The 19,352-nt window shown below is 31.9% G+C and overlaps 2 protein-coding genes across 7 annotated transcripts in view; one reads left to right on the forward strand and one right to left on the reverse strand.

Annotated features, from left to right (window-relative positions):
* terf1 (telomeric repeat binding factor (NIMA-interacting) 1) overlaps positions 1–11,249 on the reverse strand; it is a 12,310-nt gene extending 1,061 nt beyond the window's left edge. Inside the window, exons 1-8 of the mRNA XM_690237.7 lie at positions 11,002–11,249; positions 10,785–10,868; positions 9,131–9,255; positions 8,958–9,023; positions 6,428–6,577; positions 5,968–6,065; positions 3,064–3,102; positions 2,789–2,883 (exon numbers count right to left, since the gene is read on the reverse strand). Of these exons, the coding sequence (XP_695329.7) occupies positions 2,789–2,883; positions 3,064–3,102; positions 5,968–6,065; positions 6,428–6,577; positions 8,958–9,023; positions 9,131–9,255; positions 10,785–10,868; positions 11,002–11,215 (871 nt within the window). The 5' untranslated portion in view covers positions 11,216–11,249. The remainder of the gene's footprint in view (positions 1–2,788; positions 2,884–3,063; positions 3,103–5,967; positions 6,066–6,427; positions 6,578–8,957; positions 9,024–9,130; positions 9,256–10,784; positions 10,869–11,001) is intronic.
* A 4-nt stretch (positions 11,250–11,253) lies between these two features.
* Positions 11,254–19,352, forward strand: part of trpa1b (transient receptor potential cation channel, subfamily A, member 1b) — a 365,395-nt gene continuing 357,296 nt past the window's right edge. For all 6 annotated transcript variants that reach the window (XR_012399109.1, XR_012399110.1, XR_012399112.1 and 3 more), the window contains exons 1-3: positions 11,254–11,464; positions 16,759–16,796; positions 16,976–17,039. The gene's annotated coding sequence lies outside the window, so the exon portion shown is untranslated. The remainder of the gene's footprint in view (positions 11,465–16,758; positions 16,797–16,975; positions 17,040–19,352) is intronic.

A 19,352-nucleotide genomic window follows, 5' to 3' on the forward strand; every position in this document is an offset into this window, starting at 1 on the left:
ATCTTGACAATATTAATGTTTTTTTTTGAGGTTTGAAGGTTTATGAGTTTTGGTTTGTCGTGATTTGGTCTACCACTTGTAGGGGTGTAACAGATCATGATTGATTCGTACAGATGATTCATACACATATGATCCGCAGATTAATACATTGTTTTTTTACTTGTAGAATAATCCTAAATTTATAACAATAGCAAATAGACCATGTCTCACGTCATTTAAATCATATGTATGAAAGCGTTTAGGCTTTCCTGTAAAATATAATGATGACAGAAGAAGTTGTGGTGGGTTACTCGGGATGTGGTGGTTCTAAAGTTATTAAAGGGGTTTTTCGTTCCTACTTGTCTAGCCTGCATCAACGCCTTTAGTGTAAGCTGCATGATTAATCATTAAAAGTTCGGAATCTTAACAACAGACAACAAAACTTAAAAATGATGGTGATTTGTATGTTTATTAATCCCAAGAGTTTTGGTCTTCAGTCTTTGGAGCTATGATGTTACGAACAGTCATTTGCTCAAAAGTGAAATTTATATTGTATTGTGTTAATTACCAATTACATAACCAATAGATAGCCTTTAAAAATATGCCACTGAATAATTCTTTAAAAATGATCCATCTGGCAGTGCAACATGAAGTTTTATGATTGAATCACTGAATCATTAATTGAAAATGAGACTAAAAATAAATATGGGTTGTTCAAATGATAATGTTCTACATTTAGCATCATCGGCAACAGTAGTAGTAAAAGTGAATTTTTCACAGAACTCCTTATTTTGCAATTTATTTTTATTCAGCTGATTATTTCTTCATTTTGGAAAAAAAAAAAAAAAGCAAATTAAATTTGTCTCCCCCCCTTTTGGCTGATGCGAAAAGTGGTCCGATCCGTGACTAAAAAAAACATAATGTGATCTGAACCACGAGATTTATGATACGTTAACCACTAACCACTTGTGAAATTAAAAACTCATCACCAGATCTGAATTTAAATGAGGGGTGCATTCGTCTTATGTGGATTACTCAGTTGACTGGATTTGATTATTGACAATCCAGGATAGTTTCATTCTTCATAACTCATCCAGAAGTTGTTGTCATCGATCAGGTTTGAGCTTGTTTACCTGTTTCTGAGCAGGCTTATTTCACATAAACAGAACTAGATTGTTTCATTTAAAGGTGATTTTTAAAGTATGTACCAGCAACTGGTATTTTTAAAGTGATTTAAGTTAGAGAAAACAACAAAGTTCATTTTTATAAGTGTTTTAATCAACCCTCCAAATTAAAGGTACAAAAACTGTCATGGGGTGCTAGTAAGTAAGTAATATGCATTTATTTAGCACATATGGGGGGTGATGGGAAAAGGCTGTTGGGGTGGTACCTTATCATAGAGTTTTAAGTGCAGGCTTGATAGGGTTACCTTTTAAGTGTATTCCTATACAGTTACAAATTATTACTTTAAAAACGTATTCAGTAACTTAAGAAAGCAATATAGAAAAGTAATGCTTTTAGATTACTTAGGTTTTTTTAAGTCTCATATATAAAGTCAAGGATGTAACTTTAAAAAATTATAGTTACTAGTTTTTGTATGCAGATTTGTAACGCCATTACATGCATTCCGTTTCCCCCCAAAATTTAGAGTGGATTTTCTTTTAGACTAATCAAGTTTTTTAATCCTCTGGTATAACTGGTTATTCAATTTAACTTTGCACCAAAAAACATTTTGATATTTCAATCAATCAATCAAGCCTTTATTTATTTATTATTTGAGAAGTGGTCTGCATTTTCAACGCAATTTTATACTTATTCCTTTACACACAGAAAAATCAGGGAGAATTTTGCCATGTCTGTCAAATTTTACTAAAGCTGGGCCAGTACATTTTTAAAGTATGCGTTTGTACCAAAAATGTCCATATTGGTATCTTAAAAGCATATATTAGTATTAAAAGTATAAATATTAGTTATAAAAAATGTTGTTAAAAAATTATTTTTGTCAAGCTAAATAAATAGCTAAATACTACACACTTGACTCACAAAGTGTAAAGCTTGTATTGACCTTAATCTGCAATGTGAAAGTGCTCTCGTGTTTGTGATTGTTTTAAAACTTATAATTCATTTTCCTGAGACAAATGACTAGGAATAATAAACAACAGAAAGCAATCAAACTACTTGCTTGACAAACAAGTGGGTTTATGACGATACATAAAAAAATAATATAATGATAAAATATCAGTTTGCCACACGAAGCAGAATAACAAGCTGTTTTTAACATCTCAATATCAATGAAAGTGAATAAGACCTGAAATCTAGAGCAAAAACAATTCCAATGGCTTCATCTGCTTGTTTGTGAACTATTTTAAATAACTAAATTAACCATATTACACATATAAGGGGACCAAAATAAGCTCCATAAATAAATAAAGGGTTTATTTAGACTATGCAGACCAGTTATGAAAGTGAAACTGGAATTGCTGTTGACTAATTTAAGCAGTTGAGATTCAACTGATTCTTTCTTGAGATTTGATACACTTTCACATTTTAAAACAGCAAAATGACACACTACATGGAAGGTAGGGACTCTCTAAAGAACTGTGTATAGTACGCATTGTTTATTAGACATGGAAACCACTAACCAAGTTTCAAATTAAAAAATGATATGAATAATTTGCTAATAAAGCATAATTTGCATCACTTGAATTGAGAATAAAATAATCACTTATTGGGAAATAGACTCAAAGGATCAATACTAAAAATTAAAAGTTCAACCAGGGAAAGCACTCCCTTACTGGAGTTAACTTACTGCAAATAGAGGTTCTCTTGAGTGTGGCGTGAGCTTTCTTTGCAGTTTCTGGCTTCCATGGATCATTTTGTTTTGGAAGAAGTCTTCTTTTGGGTCTGCATAACAGAATCACTTCAGTTATTAAAGCAATTATAATGAAAGTAATGGAATAAAGTCTTTAAATATAGGAGAGGAGAGTTTCACTAATCATAATTAAAAGTGAGTCATTACAGTGACTCTTAATATTCATACATTTGGAAGTTTATTCTGGTGCAGAAACCACTTTAAGACCTCACCTGATATTTACCACAAGTGGATCCTCATGTTCCTCATTTCTGTATGGAAACAAAAGCAGAAAATAAAGACATCATTAGCTCAAGTGCACATAATATTTATAAATAAAACCTTAATCATATCTATAAATAAAGATGTTCAATAATTAAAAAGGGCTATTACATTCATAAGTGACTAGAATGAAATGTCATTTATCATCTGAAATGTGCCTTGTCAGATTGATAAATGCTGTTTATAGCGAAATGCACTATAATTTGTTTAGTTTTTCATTCCCTTTTTGTTTTAAATGTCACTAAATTGCAGAGTGAGGGATCTAAACCACCCATTTAGAATATTTCTCACCATTTTATTTATGTCTTTAAATAACCAATTTTGTCAATATTTCCATTAATTCAGAATAAAAATACAAAGTGTGACATATCATACAGTCATACTGGAGTGATATAAACACAATGAGTCTCTCTTTTTAAATTCCCTGATGTTAAATTAGGATCCAAATACCTCCCATTTTGAGTCCCCGAGACGTAGTAGTGTGGAGTGTGGTTTCCCCGCCCACTGAATTAATTGACAGCGGTGTATTAATTAATGTCTACGTAGTAACTCGTATAACCATATCAACAGGACGTACGCAAAGCAACTAAAAATAAAAAAATCAAACGCATTGAATAATCATTGGGAAAGTTCTTACTGTAGTATTTCTCACAAAGGTTACGCTTCCTACATGTCTATCACTATGCTGTTTATCTGACGCAGCCGGAGACAGAAACACATGGGAACAGTGGGCGGGGAGAACAAACAAAGGCACAGGCAACAAAAAAAAGCTACATTGTGTTCAGAGCTAAAAATTCCAATATTCTAAAAAGGTATAATAAATAATGGGATGGGTGTTTTGAGCTTAAACTTTAGAGACACATTCTGGAGACACAAAAGACTCGTTTTAAATCTTGAAAAAAGGTGTAAAATAGGTGCTCTTCAAAATTTAAAGCCCTTATGATTTATTTTTCAGACTTATACAGGGCTAAACGCCAAGTCTTTTTTCTAATTGCCTGGTTAGGGGTAAATGTAAAAGATTGTTATTTGCCACACCAAAAAACAAAATCTAATTTTAGTTATTTCTTATGCCACATGTTTTAAACAATGAGCCAAAACAAGCAAACTCTAGTTGCATACACACGTGTTTTCAATGAAACATTGTAAAAAAATTACAAGTTTTAAAAACTATAATGAACTAAGGCCCAATCCCAATTCTACCCCTTAGCCCTTTCCCTAACGACTTGTTTTGCGCGTTCACGTGAAGTGATAGGGTGTCCCGATTTTCTTTAGCTTGAAGGTGTAGGGCTAAGGGGAAGGGGTAGATACCTCTTCGAACGAAGATTTAGGACCACACTCGAAACCAAGAGGTAAGAAAATGACCTAGAATACACCAGCCACAACGGCAGCATAGCTGCACCCAAAAGTCAGGAGATCCACAAATGAGTATGTTTAGTCAATATTACTAATTTCTACAATAAACAAGCATAGGTTTTAAAACATTCATAACAGAGTTTGTGTTTTTTGTACTTGTACAAAAAAAAAAAAAAAAAAAACAAGCTCTAAAATAAAAACTGCTATCTATAATCAATAATAATAACTCTTGTATAGCAGTCCCACAACATTCTGACAGTGGAATACCCTGTCAGAAAAGTATAGTGGCTGAGAATGAGCTTTTTACACTTCCTGTTATACTGTTGTTTTTTGTGTTTATATAGATAAATATAGCCTTGGTGTAAATGCACAGTAAGGTTGCAATCTTATTGCCCCAATATATCATTATGATTATATCATTATCTTCATTGATTTCCTGAAAATAAATCTTAAAAAATAACACGACTGGAATAACTCAGCAGTCGCGATTGTCTGATCTAATATGAAGCAAGAGATCGCGATGACATATGATGATGTGTCCAGGTGCTGTAGTACTGTCCTATTTCTTAAGAGTAAATTTTGAAGCCCTTCCCCTTTACACTGTTTCAAGGGCCAAGGGAAAGGGGAATTGGGTAGGGGTACAAAAATAGAATTAGGATTGGGCCTAAATGTCTGACCAGGTCAGTTTGCATAGCAGGTAGCTATATATACATGGAGAACTTTTAAACAAATGTATTTATAAAGGTAGATAATTAAACAATAGTGGTAAATACAGTTAATAATAAATAACGTTTTTGTTAAAAGTTTTATTCAGATACATGGTTGGTGATGGTGGATGTTGTCCCAATTAAATAGCTTTACATAGACAAATGAAAATGAAAATCTGTTCAAGTCCGACAACACAATAGTTCAGTAAATGAAAGAATTAAGGACTAAAATTTGTTTTTCAAATTTAAGACAGTTGAAGACAACATGAACACCCTACAAAATTTTAAGAAAAGTACCAGATAAAAAAAAAAAAACTACAATATGACTATAATGTGATTTTTGCTGTTCAAAATATTTCTTTTAACAACATTGAGATTTTTAGACATATAATAAACTTAAAGCAGGTGTTGATGATATATGTAAATTATGCATTACGGTGCTCTAGAAACACAGTGCAATCCAAGTAACCAAGGGTCTTGAGCATATAGCACATCTGACATTTTTGTACATATCATACTCAAAGCTGATACTTTGTATGAATTAAACTTAGTTTTGTATGATTTGCTCTGAGAGAAACGTTAAAGTATTCAAAATATGTGCAAGTATTGGTTTCTGCGTTTTTCATATTGTTGCTGATATGCCAATAGCTTTAAATGAATCCAATATCAGCCAATGAATATCTGCATCCTTATTTTTGTACTCTTCAAGATGTACTGTTGACCCCCCCCACCCCCAGAAAAGACGGTAATCACAATCAACTGCGGTTAAAGATTTAGTAGATGAGATGACTTTACTCTGATTCTGATTTGTCTGACTGTAGGCTGGGTGGTGTCTCTTCAGTTTCCTCCAGTTCAGATCTCTCATGACGAGCTTGAACAACTTTTGATGCTGCCTAAACAAACACACACAAAAAATATGATTCACTTAACCACGCTTCTAGTAATACAAAACAAAAAACAAACAAATAGCAGCAACATGACTGCATGTTCAGTGCTGCTCAACATCTCGGCTTCTCTTTGGTGGATACTGAGAATTGAAGGTAAAGCTAATTGCCGCATTTTAATACCCCCAGAAAAAAAAAAAACACAACTCAAAGACATCATTAGGCAGATTCCCAGTATGTACTGTAACCACACTGAAACCACAGTCAATGAAGCCCATTAGCGATGTGAGCGTCTTTACCACGATGTAGCAAAACAAGTTTATCATGAAGTATATCAGAATTTTTATATGTAAAATAAATGGGCCTCATACTTCGAGTAAGAAAACGGAGGCATATTGCTGGTTGAAAGCTTCAAGGAATGTGTCGATGGTCTCCATTAGCTTATCAAAACTGAAGTTCATCAGGATCTGATCATATGCATCCTTCTTGTTCACAATGGTGGCAAGCTTTCGTTGTAGCTTCTGTTAAGATGGGGACAAAATATAGGTTAATGCAGCATCATTCGGGCCCTATGAAATCAGTTGCATACCCCCATCATTTAAATAAATCCAGTTCAAAAAAAAAAAATATTAATAAATAAATAGGTAGAACGTTAGGTTTTTATCGTTCATTCTGCTAAACCTAAAAAAAAAATGCTGTTAAATTTAATTTTTTTCCTGATTTCAATAAATTGGACATGCTTTTTTTGATTACTTGAATTTATTATTTACTTTTAAAATAGAGCCCAGAAAAATGAACACACATTTTATAGGGCCATACTATTTTTGTTTAATTTGATCAAAAACACATTTTATTCCATTTTAATTTGTCTGGATTATTTAAATTGTTAGATTTGATTTTACTCAACTGAAATCATGACACTTACACAATTTAACAATTTAATTACTAATAATTATCCTCAATAAAACCCCTATTTAATTTTGTTACATTTAAACTGTGTGATTATTCTTTTTAGATTTTACATATTTTTAAATCATTGTACTATGAGATGAACATTCTACTGTACAACAATAAGTTTAATTTTGTGAGGTTGTCATGAAGACATTTAATTTTGTGTATACTATTAAAATGTCAGATTCCCAAAAAATTAAAACATATTTGTAGGGCCCAACTATTTTTGTTTAATTTATTTTAAAAAAAATTCTATTTTAAATTATGTGGACCATTATTATTAAATTAAATTAGACTAATTAACTGAAATTATTACATTTTATAAATTTTACATTCTAATAGTTAACCTCATTAAATAAAACCATTATCTGGGTTTCTGCAGGTTTCTTCAAGTCAAATTTAAGACCCTTTTAAGACTTACACAGAGCCAAACATTAAAGGTTTTTTCTAATGAGCCAGCTACTTCTGTAAATTGTTTTTGTATTAATGTAAGATTGTTTAAGGGGACTTAATGCTTCTTTCCCCAATTAGGGAATTTATTTAGCAGAATTTGCAGTAAAAATGTGTAACAGCTGTTCTCTTTGCAATAAATAACTTAAATATAAAAAAGTTGAGATGAATTATAAGTGATTGGGCTCGATAGGGTAGCTTTACCTGGACATAGAAAAATTAAGACCTGTTTAAAATGATTTAATACCTATAACTCAATATTTCAGTGAATGGAAAGACTTAAAAACTTATTGAATTTAAGATTTAGATTTTGAAATTTAAGACGTTTTTAGAGTTAAGACCTCACGGATACCGTTTATACTCTTGTTCAAATTAAAACACCAACAAAACCGTGTGATTATTGTTTTAAAATTATAAAACTTATACAATTTAACATTTTACAATTTTCTTTTTGTATTAATTAATCTCAATAAAGTCCACCACTTAATATTTAAATTTTAATATTTTTCGACATATACAGTTAAAGTCAGAATTATTAGCCCCACTTTGATTTTTTTTTTCTTCTTTAAATATTTCCCAAATAATGTGAAACAGAGCATGGACATTTTCACAGTATGTCAGATTATATATATATTTTTTTATTTCAGCAAGAATAAAATTTTAATAAAAAAAACTTTAATAAGAAAATAAAATAAAAAAAGGTCAAAATTACTAGCCCCTTTAGCTATATATTTTTTTCGATAAGTCTACAGAACAAACCATCATTACACAATAACGTGCCTAATTACCCAAACCTGCCTTGTTAACCAAGTTAAGCCTTTAAGTGTCACTTTAAGCTGTATAAAAGTGTCTTGAAAAATATATAGTCAAATATTATTCACTATCATCATGACAAAGACAAAATAAATCAGTTATTAGAAATGAGTTATTAAAAAAATATTGTTTAGAGCGGTGTTGAAAAAATATTCACCGTTAAACAGACATTAAGGAAAAAAAATAAACGGGAGCTAATAATTCTGACTTAAACTGTATATTCTACTGTACAACAATAAAATGCCTATGTAACAATTTAATGGTTAATTTTGCGAGGTTGTCATGAAGACGTCTGATTGTGTGTCTACTTGACATAACAACAGTTTCTCTCAAATTAAAACAGTAAAAATCATCATAAAGTAAACTCCCAGAGCAGCAGATGAAGTTCATCAGACCATAAAAACACCACAAGCAGAATATGTGCTTGAGAATGCATAGAATTAATGAAACTGCACTATATATTGACAGACTTATTTCTTTGCATTTTATTACTCAGTCTGATTAAGTGTACAGCAGTACTTTTGATTTATTCATCCAGAACAAATTGACAAATTCTGCGACATTAACAGTAAATTTCATCTTTATGACTGGATTCATCGATTCTGTCTGAGTTTTCTGCATTAAATAAATCACAGGGTTCTACGATGCTTGAAAAAAGTATTTTAAACGGTGACGTGAAATACCCACCTCTGGTACATCTGTCTGTTCTTCCAGCCACTGCAAGGTTTCTTTGGCCAATTTGTCATATCCTTTCTTGACACACACAGAGACACTCTTGGACATACAAGGAAAGCAGTTTCTTGACTTTACCTCATTTAAATTCTACACAAGTGAATCATCCATCACTCTCAAACAAATACCTGAACCATCAGTAGCGTCTGAATCTTTCCATGTAAAGTAGGATCAGAAAAGTCCTTTAATGACTCCCAAACTGGGACAGCTGACATCAAGGGGGTGATTCGAGCAACGTGATCATAACGGACATCTGAAATCCACAACGCAACTCACAATAAGCTTCTGCCCTGATGGGTCACCTGACAGCAGGCTTTTGTTGGTATTAAATTTTCTTGTTGTGACTAGTTGCTGAAGCTTTTATCATATATCTGTATTTCATCATATATTGAGTTAAGCTGTGGAAAGATTACTTTAAGAGGTATACTAACAAAAATACTTTGTGTATTGCTTTACATGTTTGGAATTAAATTGACAACTGAATTGCAGAAGGATGATATAGTACAACATGTAACACTTTACAATAAATTCTCATTAGTAAACATTAATTAATGCAATAACATCAACATTTTGAAAAAGCCATAGTAAATTTATGTTAATTAATAAAATAATACAACTGTATTATATTAGCTATTAATAATAAAACCCACGAATTATGGCTGTTTTAATGCATTATTACCCAAAGAACCCATATCTGCTAAGATTAATACATGTTTTTGTACTTTTTATTGCACTGACTAAATGAATAGTAATAATAATAATACATTTTATTTATAATGCACTTTTCTTAGACTCAAAATGCTACAAGGCAAAATACCAACATGTTAATAAATGGCACGTTAAAAAAGGCCTATATAAATAAATCACAGAACCTTCAATGTTGTGGGGCAGATTAATGTGAATGTGTTCATATTTTATAACTATTAAGTCTTCAAGCATATGGTGCTGTGATTAACTATTACTGCAAATACAACAATCTGAATTCTAAAAAGGGAAGGTTTAAAAGTTTAAATAATAAATTCTTATTTATTAATTATTTACTGTATTTCAAAGTGCCTACAATATCAATATTGCACATTGTTCATTATCACAATATTTTGAATATTGTTATATGTTTACCTGATTGTTCAAATGTGATTTGATTTGAATAAAACAAACTGATGCAACTGCTGTTATTGCGCTTCTTTGCAATTACTGAATAAATGTACTATATATCAATTCATAATATTCAGTGTGTTTGTTTCAGTTTCACTTTAAAGTCATTAAGTTTTTATGGTAATAATACATGTAATTTATAGTAAATGCAACCGTTATCTTGTTTTTGTTTTGATTAGTTACATTTTAACAATATGTTATGGTGTGATGGTAATCGAAGTAGAAGAGCTTTAAACGTTTATTTATGTATAGAAGTAGAACTAGTTTAAGTTTACTTACTAAATTTAATTTCTTTATGTGAATATGTTAAAGTTATATACTAATAAATTATATACTTATTATAATATACATTTATATTATTATAGTGTGTGTTACACTTAAACTCGGTTTTTATTACTGTTTCAGCTGCTTCAGACAAAAAAGTATTAACAAACATAATACACATTTTAAAAATCCTGGACCTTGGTAAATACTGAACTAAAATAAAATGTAAAATTCTTGTATATAATATTGCAAATTACAGCAAGGACCAGTAGTGTGCTTCCAAAGAAAACTAAAACTAAAAACTAAAAATTATTTTCCGACACATAGCCTGTGTTATTTTCTTATGTGTTGACATGAACTTACCCAGGTTTTCCCCGTCCATCACTCTGGCTAGGAAGCAACAGACGGTTCTCTGAGAGGAATGTGATTCGAGCTCATCCACTAAACCTAAACACATCAAAATAAAAAACAAAACATTACAAGGGTGTTACACCAAGCGGAAGTCAAAATGTAAGCAAAGTTACCGCTTGATGTTTAACTTCACATCAAAACAGGTTAGCATGTAAACTCATTACGTTACCTTCAAATAACTTCAGTTCTTTTCGAAACTCCACCGAAGACCTTTCTCTAAAAAGCCGACATAATGTTGCAAAATAATAGTCAATAATCCATGACTGAACAACGTTATTAACTTCTTGTGAAGTTGTTTTATCACTAGTACTCGTAATCTCATGTGACTCCGACTCCATCTTCAGGTTTATGATTATGAAACCACAACCGAACGTTCCCGCCATCTGTTTGTTTATTATAAACCGTGGGCACAGCGCCATCTATTGGCGCGGAGGACACAACTCCTATCGCACAGAAAGTAACGTTGCTTGCTTGATAAAATTAGCACATTATTGTGCAGTACCTGTAAGGTTAACACTAAGGTGAATTTTATACTTAATTTCAATATTTTCTCCGAGTAGTCCTACTGTCCTACTAACGTCCAACATGAGAAAAAACAACTTCATTTGGTGTGAAAAGTAGCACTCACCTTTGTAAGTAACTTAGCTTATCACGTTAGCAAAGTATGTTGGATTTTGTGCTGTGGTTTGTTTTAGTTTAAAATTGCATTTCCTGGTTGATAAAGGTACTGAAATCGGTATGATATGATCAACATTAAATGATAGTAATGTTAGCCTACTAGTCAAATATTTTTGAAAGACTTTTTTTTTGCTCCTATTAGTTTGTCAATTTGACAATAAATAAACAAATAAATATGTAAATAGATATATTTTATTCTCTGTGAGTATATAAAAACACAGTCCTTCTGAAATCATTCTAATAATGTGCAGCATTACTGTTTACAACATTGATTTCCTTCAGGTTTTTGTGGAAAGCATAGCCTACATTTTATTTTTCAAGATTCTTTATTATTAGAATGTTCTAATACCATCATTTTGTTAAAAAATATTTAGCTATAAATGTCCCTGCTGTATTTTGTATGTTTGATGCATTTGATAAAACTAAACAAACAAACAAACAAACAAACTATTCAAAATTGAGAATAAAGGGAAATGTTTCTGGAGCAGCAAATCAGATACAAAAACTTTCTGGCAGATCACGTGACACTGAAGACTAGAGTAATTCTTTTGAAATTGAGCTTTAATGTGAGTTTTTTTTAACCTAATTTATGAACATAGGTGGGACGAGCTATTTTCATCTAATTAAAGTCCAATATTTAAGCTGCTTTTAGGATCAGTTGAAGATATTTGATAGTGCTGATTGGAAATTTGGGTAAAAGGGTATTTTAGTAGTTGAACAAAACAAGAGCGTGAGTGAGAACTAGCATGCTTTAGGGCAATTCTACATTACCGTGTAGTTCTATCTGTAGTCTGTAAAGTTCAGTGGATTATCAATCACATTTTTAAGGCTCCTGGCAAAGAAGGCCTTCATTGGACTCCCAAATGCCCCCTGGAACTGCCATCTGCTCTGGGAGCATGTTCATGATATGTGTGTATTTTAATGGCTTAAATGCAAGCACGAATTCCAGGTATGGGTCACCAAACCTGGCCACGTCACTTTCACTTCACTTTTCAATTTCCAAGCAGTTTTGTCATGGTAGGTTTGAGTCTAAGATGTTTGTCTTTCATCCAGCTAGAAATGCCCATCAAACAGATAGGTGAGCAGCTATCTTCAGGGCCCAGGTTTTCAAAAGTAATCCATTTTGGATTACGGATTGGATCACATCGTGGAAATGGGTTTTTCAAAAGTAACAGAGTAATTCTGAATTAAGATCAGACCATGTAATCCAGTCTTATGTTTGATTTGGCTCAAACCTGCCCTCTGGATTTTTCAAAACTTTGAACTTAGATTGGGATATATTTGATCCAAAAAACAGGATTATCCAGATGCCATCAGAAAAGTGGATTTAGTTGGGATTTTCTTGAAGCAAATAAAATAAAACGTTTTATTTTTTAAGTGAGTGATCAATAACTTAATGGTTACTGATGATATATAAATTCCTTAATATTTAAAGCCTATATGAAGCATGTCACATGTAATGTAACAACAAAATATGATCAAAGCAGTATTGTATTAGAACAAACTAAAAATGTAAAGTGTTTGTTGATTGCAGTGTTTCTGTTTCTCAACATTAAAATAAACAATGGCTGTTTGCGGTCATTTCCCAGTGTTGGGTTGCAGCTGGAAGGGCATCCGCTGCGTAAAACATATGTTGGATAAGTTTGTGGTTCATTCCACTGTTGCGACCCCAGAGTAATAAAGGGACTAAGCCGAAAAAGAAATGAATAAATGAATGAATGTTTGTGGCCACTGGTATTTTGCGTACCTGTTGTTCTTTGCTAAACCAGTAGGCTACACTGTTTGTTCCATTTAAGCATTTGTTAAACAGGATTTGGATCACATTGATCTAACCCAATGTTCCTTTAAAAACCATAAAAGTAAGATAAATCAGTTAATTCTGGATAGCCAAACATGGAATTTCCAAATCTTAACCAATTTGATCCAGATTAATGTTTTTGAAAAACTGGGCCCTGATCATCTGGTTGAAATGAGAGGCAAATTTGAGGGTCATCAGCATAGCAGCGGTGTGAAGAGGCATGATCTTGAAAGAGAGTTTGTATTGATGCCATGTAGAGAAGAGTAGTGGTCCAAGAACTGAGTCTAAGGCACCTCAGTAGCAAAATGTTGCTACTTAGACACTTCACCCCTCCAAGATATCCAGACTTGAACCACTGGAGTGTAGTACATGAGGTGCCCTTTGTATTGAGGGTCGACAGGAAAATCTATGGATCTAGGCCAGTCTTTAATATACTCAGTTAAAATACTTGGGTTAAAAATACCCCAACATATAACCCAACTATTGGTTATTATAGCACCTTCCCAACTGTGGGTTATTTTAACCCAATGTATTGTTTTTTTTTTTTTTTTTTTAATAAGTGTAATTATTTTCCAATCTGGTATTACTATTGATACTATTACTAGTACTATAAATGTTATAATTATGGCTGTGTATTGTGTAAATAAATAACATAAAGTTTTAAAAAATATTGAAAATACTTTATATCCTTTGCATTTTAAGTACCAGACACTTTTAAAATGATTTTTTTTATCAATTTAATATAGATTGGCTATGAGTGCTGGTGAAATGGACATAAAACACATGACACAGAGGTAATTTGATTAAACAATATTGTTAGAGCTTAAATAAACTTTATAATGGAAAAACTTCATGTACACACAAAAATACTGCGTTTTGAGCCAGTTAAATCTGTTGACTGTTAAAATTCAACATTTTTAACCCAACTGGTTGAGTTATTGAATAAATAACCCACTGAAGGTTAAAAATAACTTTGAGTTATTAATAAATAACACAATAAAGGTTAAAAAAAATAACCCGACAAAACACCAAATATTTTTAACTCAGCCATTGGTTTAAATAGATAAATCAACATTTTTTAGAGTGTAAGCCTAAATGACCATAAACAGGGCAGCCTCTTAAAATAGTAGAGGGTGCGGCAGAGTTTTCTTATTTTATCCAGGTTTTGTTCTGCACCATTAGATTGATAATTTAAGGGCTTGTATTAGATGTACTGAAGTTTGCTTTGTTACCGCAGACTAACAATTCCTGACACCAATGAAGAATGAAAATAGTGTATTAGTGCAGGCAAAATGCAAAGGATTGGGCTGCCTGTATTGTGTTGGGGTTCCTGCTTGTAAAGATTTAATAGGTCATAAAAACTGAAACAGTAGAGAACAAGTTGTCCTTGCTCAGTGGATTTGAACAGGTAGAGTCGTAGGTCTTTACACTCGTCGGTCTTCACACAGGGGTTGCGGTATAACAGCAATTTAATACCTGTCTGTTATGCTGTAATTGAATTCAGCAGGACATGCTTTACTGTTTAACACAACAAAGGACCAAGCAAGTGCACACAACTGATAAGCCACAACACAAAGTTTGTGACTTGCTCAGGGACAAAAATTATCACATTATTACCGTTTTTTGCTGTATTGTAATCAAATTAATGCCTAAATTGTATCTACAAATAAAATATTAAGCTCTTTTTATGGATCTTTTTATGTCTGTATCTGTTCCTTGTGCAAATAAATCAGTCTATAATTAATGCATATCTTTAATCTAGCATTATGAATATTTTTAGTTAAAGAACTCAACATGTGCAAAACACATAGGTCTCAAACTTTATTCCTGGAGGGCCACAGCTCTGCAGATTATAGCTGCAACCACCTCTAAATCACACCTGCTTAGTCGTTTTCAACACCTTGATTAGTTTGATCAGCTGTGTTGGATTAGGATTGGAGCAAAACTGTGCAGTTCTGTGGCCCTCCAGGAAATGAGTTTAAGACTTATGGCATAACATGTTGAATGACATGTGGCCTCCTATTATATACAAATTCTAATTAAGGGGTTTTAAGTCTTTTAGATAGCATGGACCCCCAAAGATGATAAAAATATTATACAGTTTATTTGCAGTGTTTCTCAACCACGTTTCTGGAGGATCACCAGCTCTGCACATTTTTCATGTCTTCTTAACCAAACACACCTGATTTTGATCATCAGCTCATTAACAGGGACTGAAAAACCTGTAATGGGTGTGACAGACAATTGACATGCAGTGTTGGTTGCCTTCCTGGAACGTGGTTGAGAAACACTGGTTTATTGTATAAAGACCCAAATTTATATCATTAAAAAAAAAAAAAAAAAAAAAAAAAAAAAAAAAATATATATATATATATATATATATATGTGTGTGTGTGTGTGTGTGTGTGTGTGTGTATATATATATATATATATATATATATATATATATATATATATATATATATATATATATATATATATATATATATATATATATATGGCTGTGTATATATATGGCACTATATATTATATATATAGTGTCTAATACCGCTTTTTTGTACTATTATAATATTTTGTATTATTATATTGTATTATTTTTTGTATTTATTTATTTAATTACCTAATTTGTATTTATTCATATATATTGGTTGTAAATTATTTAAATAAATAAATATTTAGTTAATAAATTTACTTCCTTTTTCATAATGTTTTATTGTTTTTTTAATTTGTTTTTTAGTTTAAATAAATTATTCTAATTTTTTTTTGTACTTTTGCATTTTTGTTCTCTAAACTTCTTTGGTTACTACGTTTACTTGTAAGTATTTATACTTGATTGATTTTTATTTTTATTTTCCTATTCTTATAAAAAAAAAAAAAAAACAGTCAGTGTAGCAAAAAACCAACACTAGGTGTCACAATTGTTCAATCTTAAAGATGGAATTTACGCATAAAAATATTAAAAAACAAAGCAGAAATGCTTACTGTGGATTTCACTCTTATAAATAATGATTCCATTTCAATTTATGTTAATATATTAATTCATAGTTAAATTAATTTATATTATATTAATCTAACTTATATTAATATTTAATTTATATTTCAATTTATACATTTAAATAAAGGCCTGTTCAATGCAACTCCACAGTAATAATGTTTAGAACATGCATGCTTTTTAAAAATATATATTTATTTGTTTTTAATAATGACACCAGTAAATAGTGTCTGATATTTCTACACTTTGACCCCTTTCTTCCCTAAAACTTCTAATTTAGTAAGAAATTATATACAATAATGAATTATTGTAAATATTAATATGGTAACAAGCTAGCTTGTCATGTCGCTATTTTCTATACATTTTGAAAGGACAAAATTTTTAAACAAGATTTTATGATTGATTATACTGCATGTCATTCATATAAACATGCTTATTTTTGTCTCTGCATACTACAGAAAATACACCAAAGAGTAAGGACAGAGACATTTTGAAGGTATGTTATTATTTAAAAGTTCGATTTTTGAAATGTTATCACAATTTACACGACTGCTTTTATAAATACATAAAAGTGCATTTATTTCTGTGATAGCAAAGCTAATATTTAAGCCCAGTCTTGCATGATCAAATCACTGAAATGTGCTTTTGATTAAGTAATGTTTTAATATTGTTAAGGTGTTGTTTGTGAAGAACAGAAAATGCTTGAATAAAGACAGGAGATGGAAAGTGCAGAACACAAGTGAGTTATTTACACATTTATTTGTTATCCTGCATATGCTAGTAGACTTCACATGGACAATGCGGTTTATTTTACAGAGATGTTGACATACATGTACCATGACAAAGTGTTTTGTGATCACATAATTTGTACAGACTACTACATGCATTCAAAGATGCTGATATGTGCAGAAACAGTCTGCAGCTTAAAGGTGTCTACGGACATTGAAATACAAGATAACATCATTTAAACAAACGGAAAACAGAAAATAGGCAGAAGATGTGAGAGGAAGAAATACAATGTAGCCATTACGCATGGAGGAACAGGCTATGACACATGGATGACACATTCATATTCAGAAACCTCGCTTTCAAACAGAAAAAAATAAAACCACACACTTGCCATGACGATATATAAGAAATGATCATGTGATGAAAAACATGCTTGTTCACAGTCCATCAGCTGTTAGAGTTCATTTTACCATTTAGACATGAGCACAGTCACACAGACCCAAATCCCTATAGTCATATGATGATATGCTACAGATAAATAAGCAGTTGTTTGCCTGGTGTTGGAGAAGAAAGAGTTTAACAGTACCGACTCTGAGCCCCCCACATTTGCCTTCATCATTAATTTGTGCAGCATTTAAAACTCTAATCTCAAAAACTGCCACAATGCACATGAAAGTCAGTTGACGGGTAAAAACAATGTACTGGCATACAAGCAGAAATGTTTAAGCAACATCTTATGAGCTGTTCAGATGTTCAGGGCTCTGAAATTAAATTTCTGAGAATTTGCAAGCACTTACACACGATGTGAGTCAGCATTTCATCTTGCTAGTGATTATGGATGGGATTGTTCATCCAAAAATAAATGTCTGTCATCGTTTATGCACCAACATGTTTTTATATTTTTTATTTTGTGAAACAAAGGAAGATATTTTGGTTCAGCAGCATATATTAAGAGTCAGCGGAGTCCAAAATATCTTCTATTTCAGCCTGGGGTTGATTAAGTAACAGAATTTTTATATCTTTATTAACTATTAAAAAATAGGCTCATTTTACAACTTCCCTAGAATTAAACATTCATTTATTCATTTTCTTTTTGGCTTAGTCTCTTTATTAATCTGGGGTTGCTACAGTGGAATGAATCGCCAACTTATCCAGCATAAGTTTTATGCAACAGATGCCCTTTCAGCTGCAACCCATCACTGGGAAACATCCATACTCTCATTCACACACATACACTACAGACAGTTTAGCTTACCCAATTCACCTAAACAACATGTCTTTGGACTATGGGGGAAACCCATGCTAACACCGGGAGAACATGCAAACTCCACACAGAAACGCCAACTGACCCAGCTGAGGCTCAAACCGGTGACTTTCTTGCTGTAAGGCAATCTTGCTACCAACTGTGCAACCGTGATGCCCTAGTGTTAAACAGTTGAGTTTTATGTATTTTTTTAGATGCCAATTTAGTTAATCCAATTCACCTGTACTGCATGTCTTTAAACTGTGGGGGAAACCAGAGCACATGGAGGATATTCATGCGAACACATGGAGAACATGCAAACTCCACACAGAATGCCAACTGGCCCAGCTGAAATTCAAATCAGTGAACTTCTTGCTGTGAGGTGACAGTGCTAACCACTGACCCACTGTGCTACGCCACAAAAATAAAACTGACCTTATTAATTTTTCTTTCTCATGGGATTTTTAACCTTTATGAGTTTCTTTGTTCTGTTGAACACCAAATAAGATATTTTGAAGAATGCTGGTAGCTGGGACCCATCGACTTCCATAGTAAGAATAAAGGATGAGCAAATGATGGCAGAATTTTCTTTTGTGGGTGAACTATCCCATTAAATTATTATTATTGTTGCTCTGTATATGGAACGTAGGAAATTGTAGCAGCTTTAACAGACTGTAAAAATTTTGTGTTTGAAAAAAAAAATCAATTTGTTTACCTTAACAGAAGTGCCTATAGGCAGTGCTAGCCAGGCACAAAATTGGTTACAAATTCTTATTCATCGACGAATGTTTAATAATTATATACAGTATCACCATATAATATTTGGACACATAAAATGTGTGAAAATTGCATTTGATACAAAATATCACACCAAGTAGCATTTGCAGAATGCTTTTCTACAATCTCTTTTTTCCTTTAACATTTGACAACCAGAAAGTGTCCAAAAAGATCAGTCCTAATTGTGAAACTTTTGCTTCAAAAGTGTGCTTGTGCTATAAATAAACACCACTTCATTTGATACTTTGAAAGAAAAAAAAAATCATACATTTTGTCCAAATATTTTTGGGGCCACTATAAATA

This window comes from Danio rerio, chromosome 24, assembly GCF_049306965.1.
Source record: "Danio rerio strain Tuebingen ecotype United States chromosome 24, GRCz12tu, whole genome shotgun sequence".
In the NCBI taxonomy this organism is placed as follows: Eukaryota; Metazoa; Chordata; class Actinopteri; order Cypriniformes; family Danionidae; genus Danio; species Danio rerio.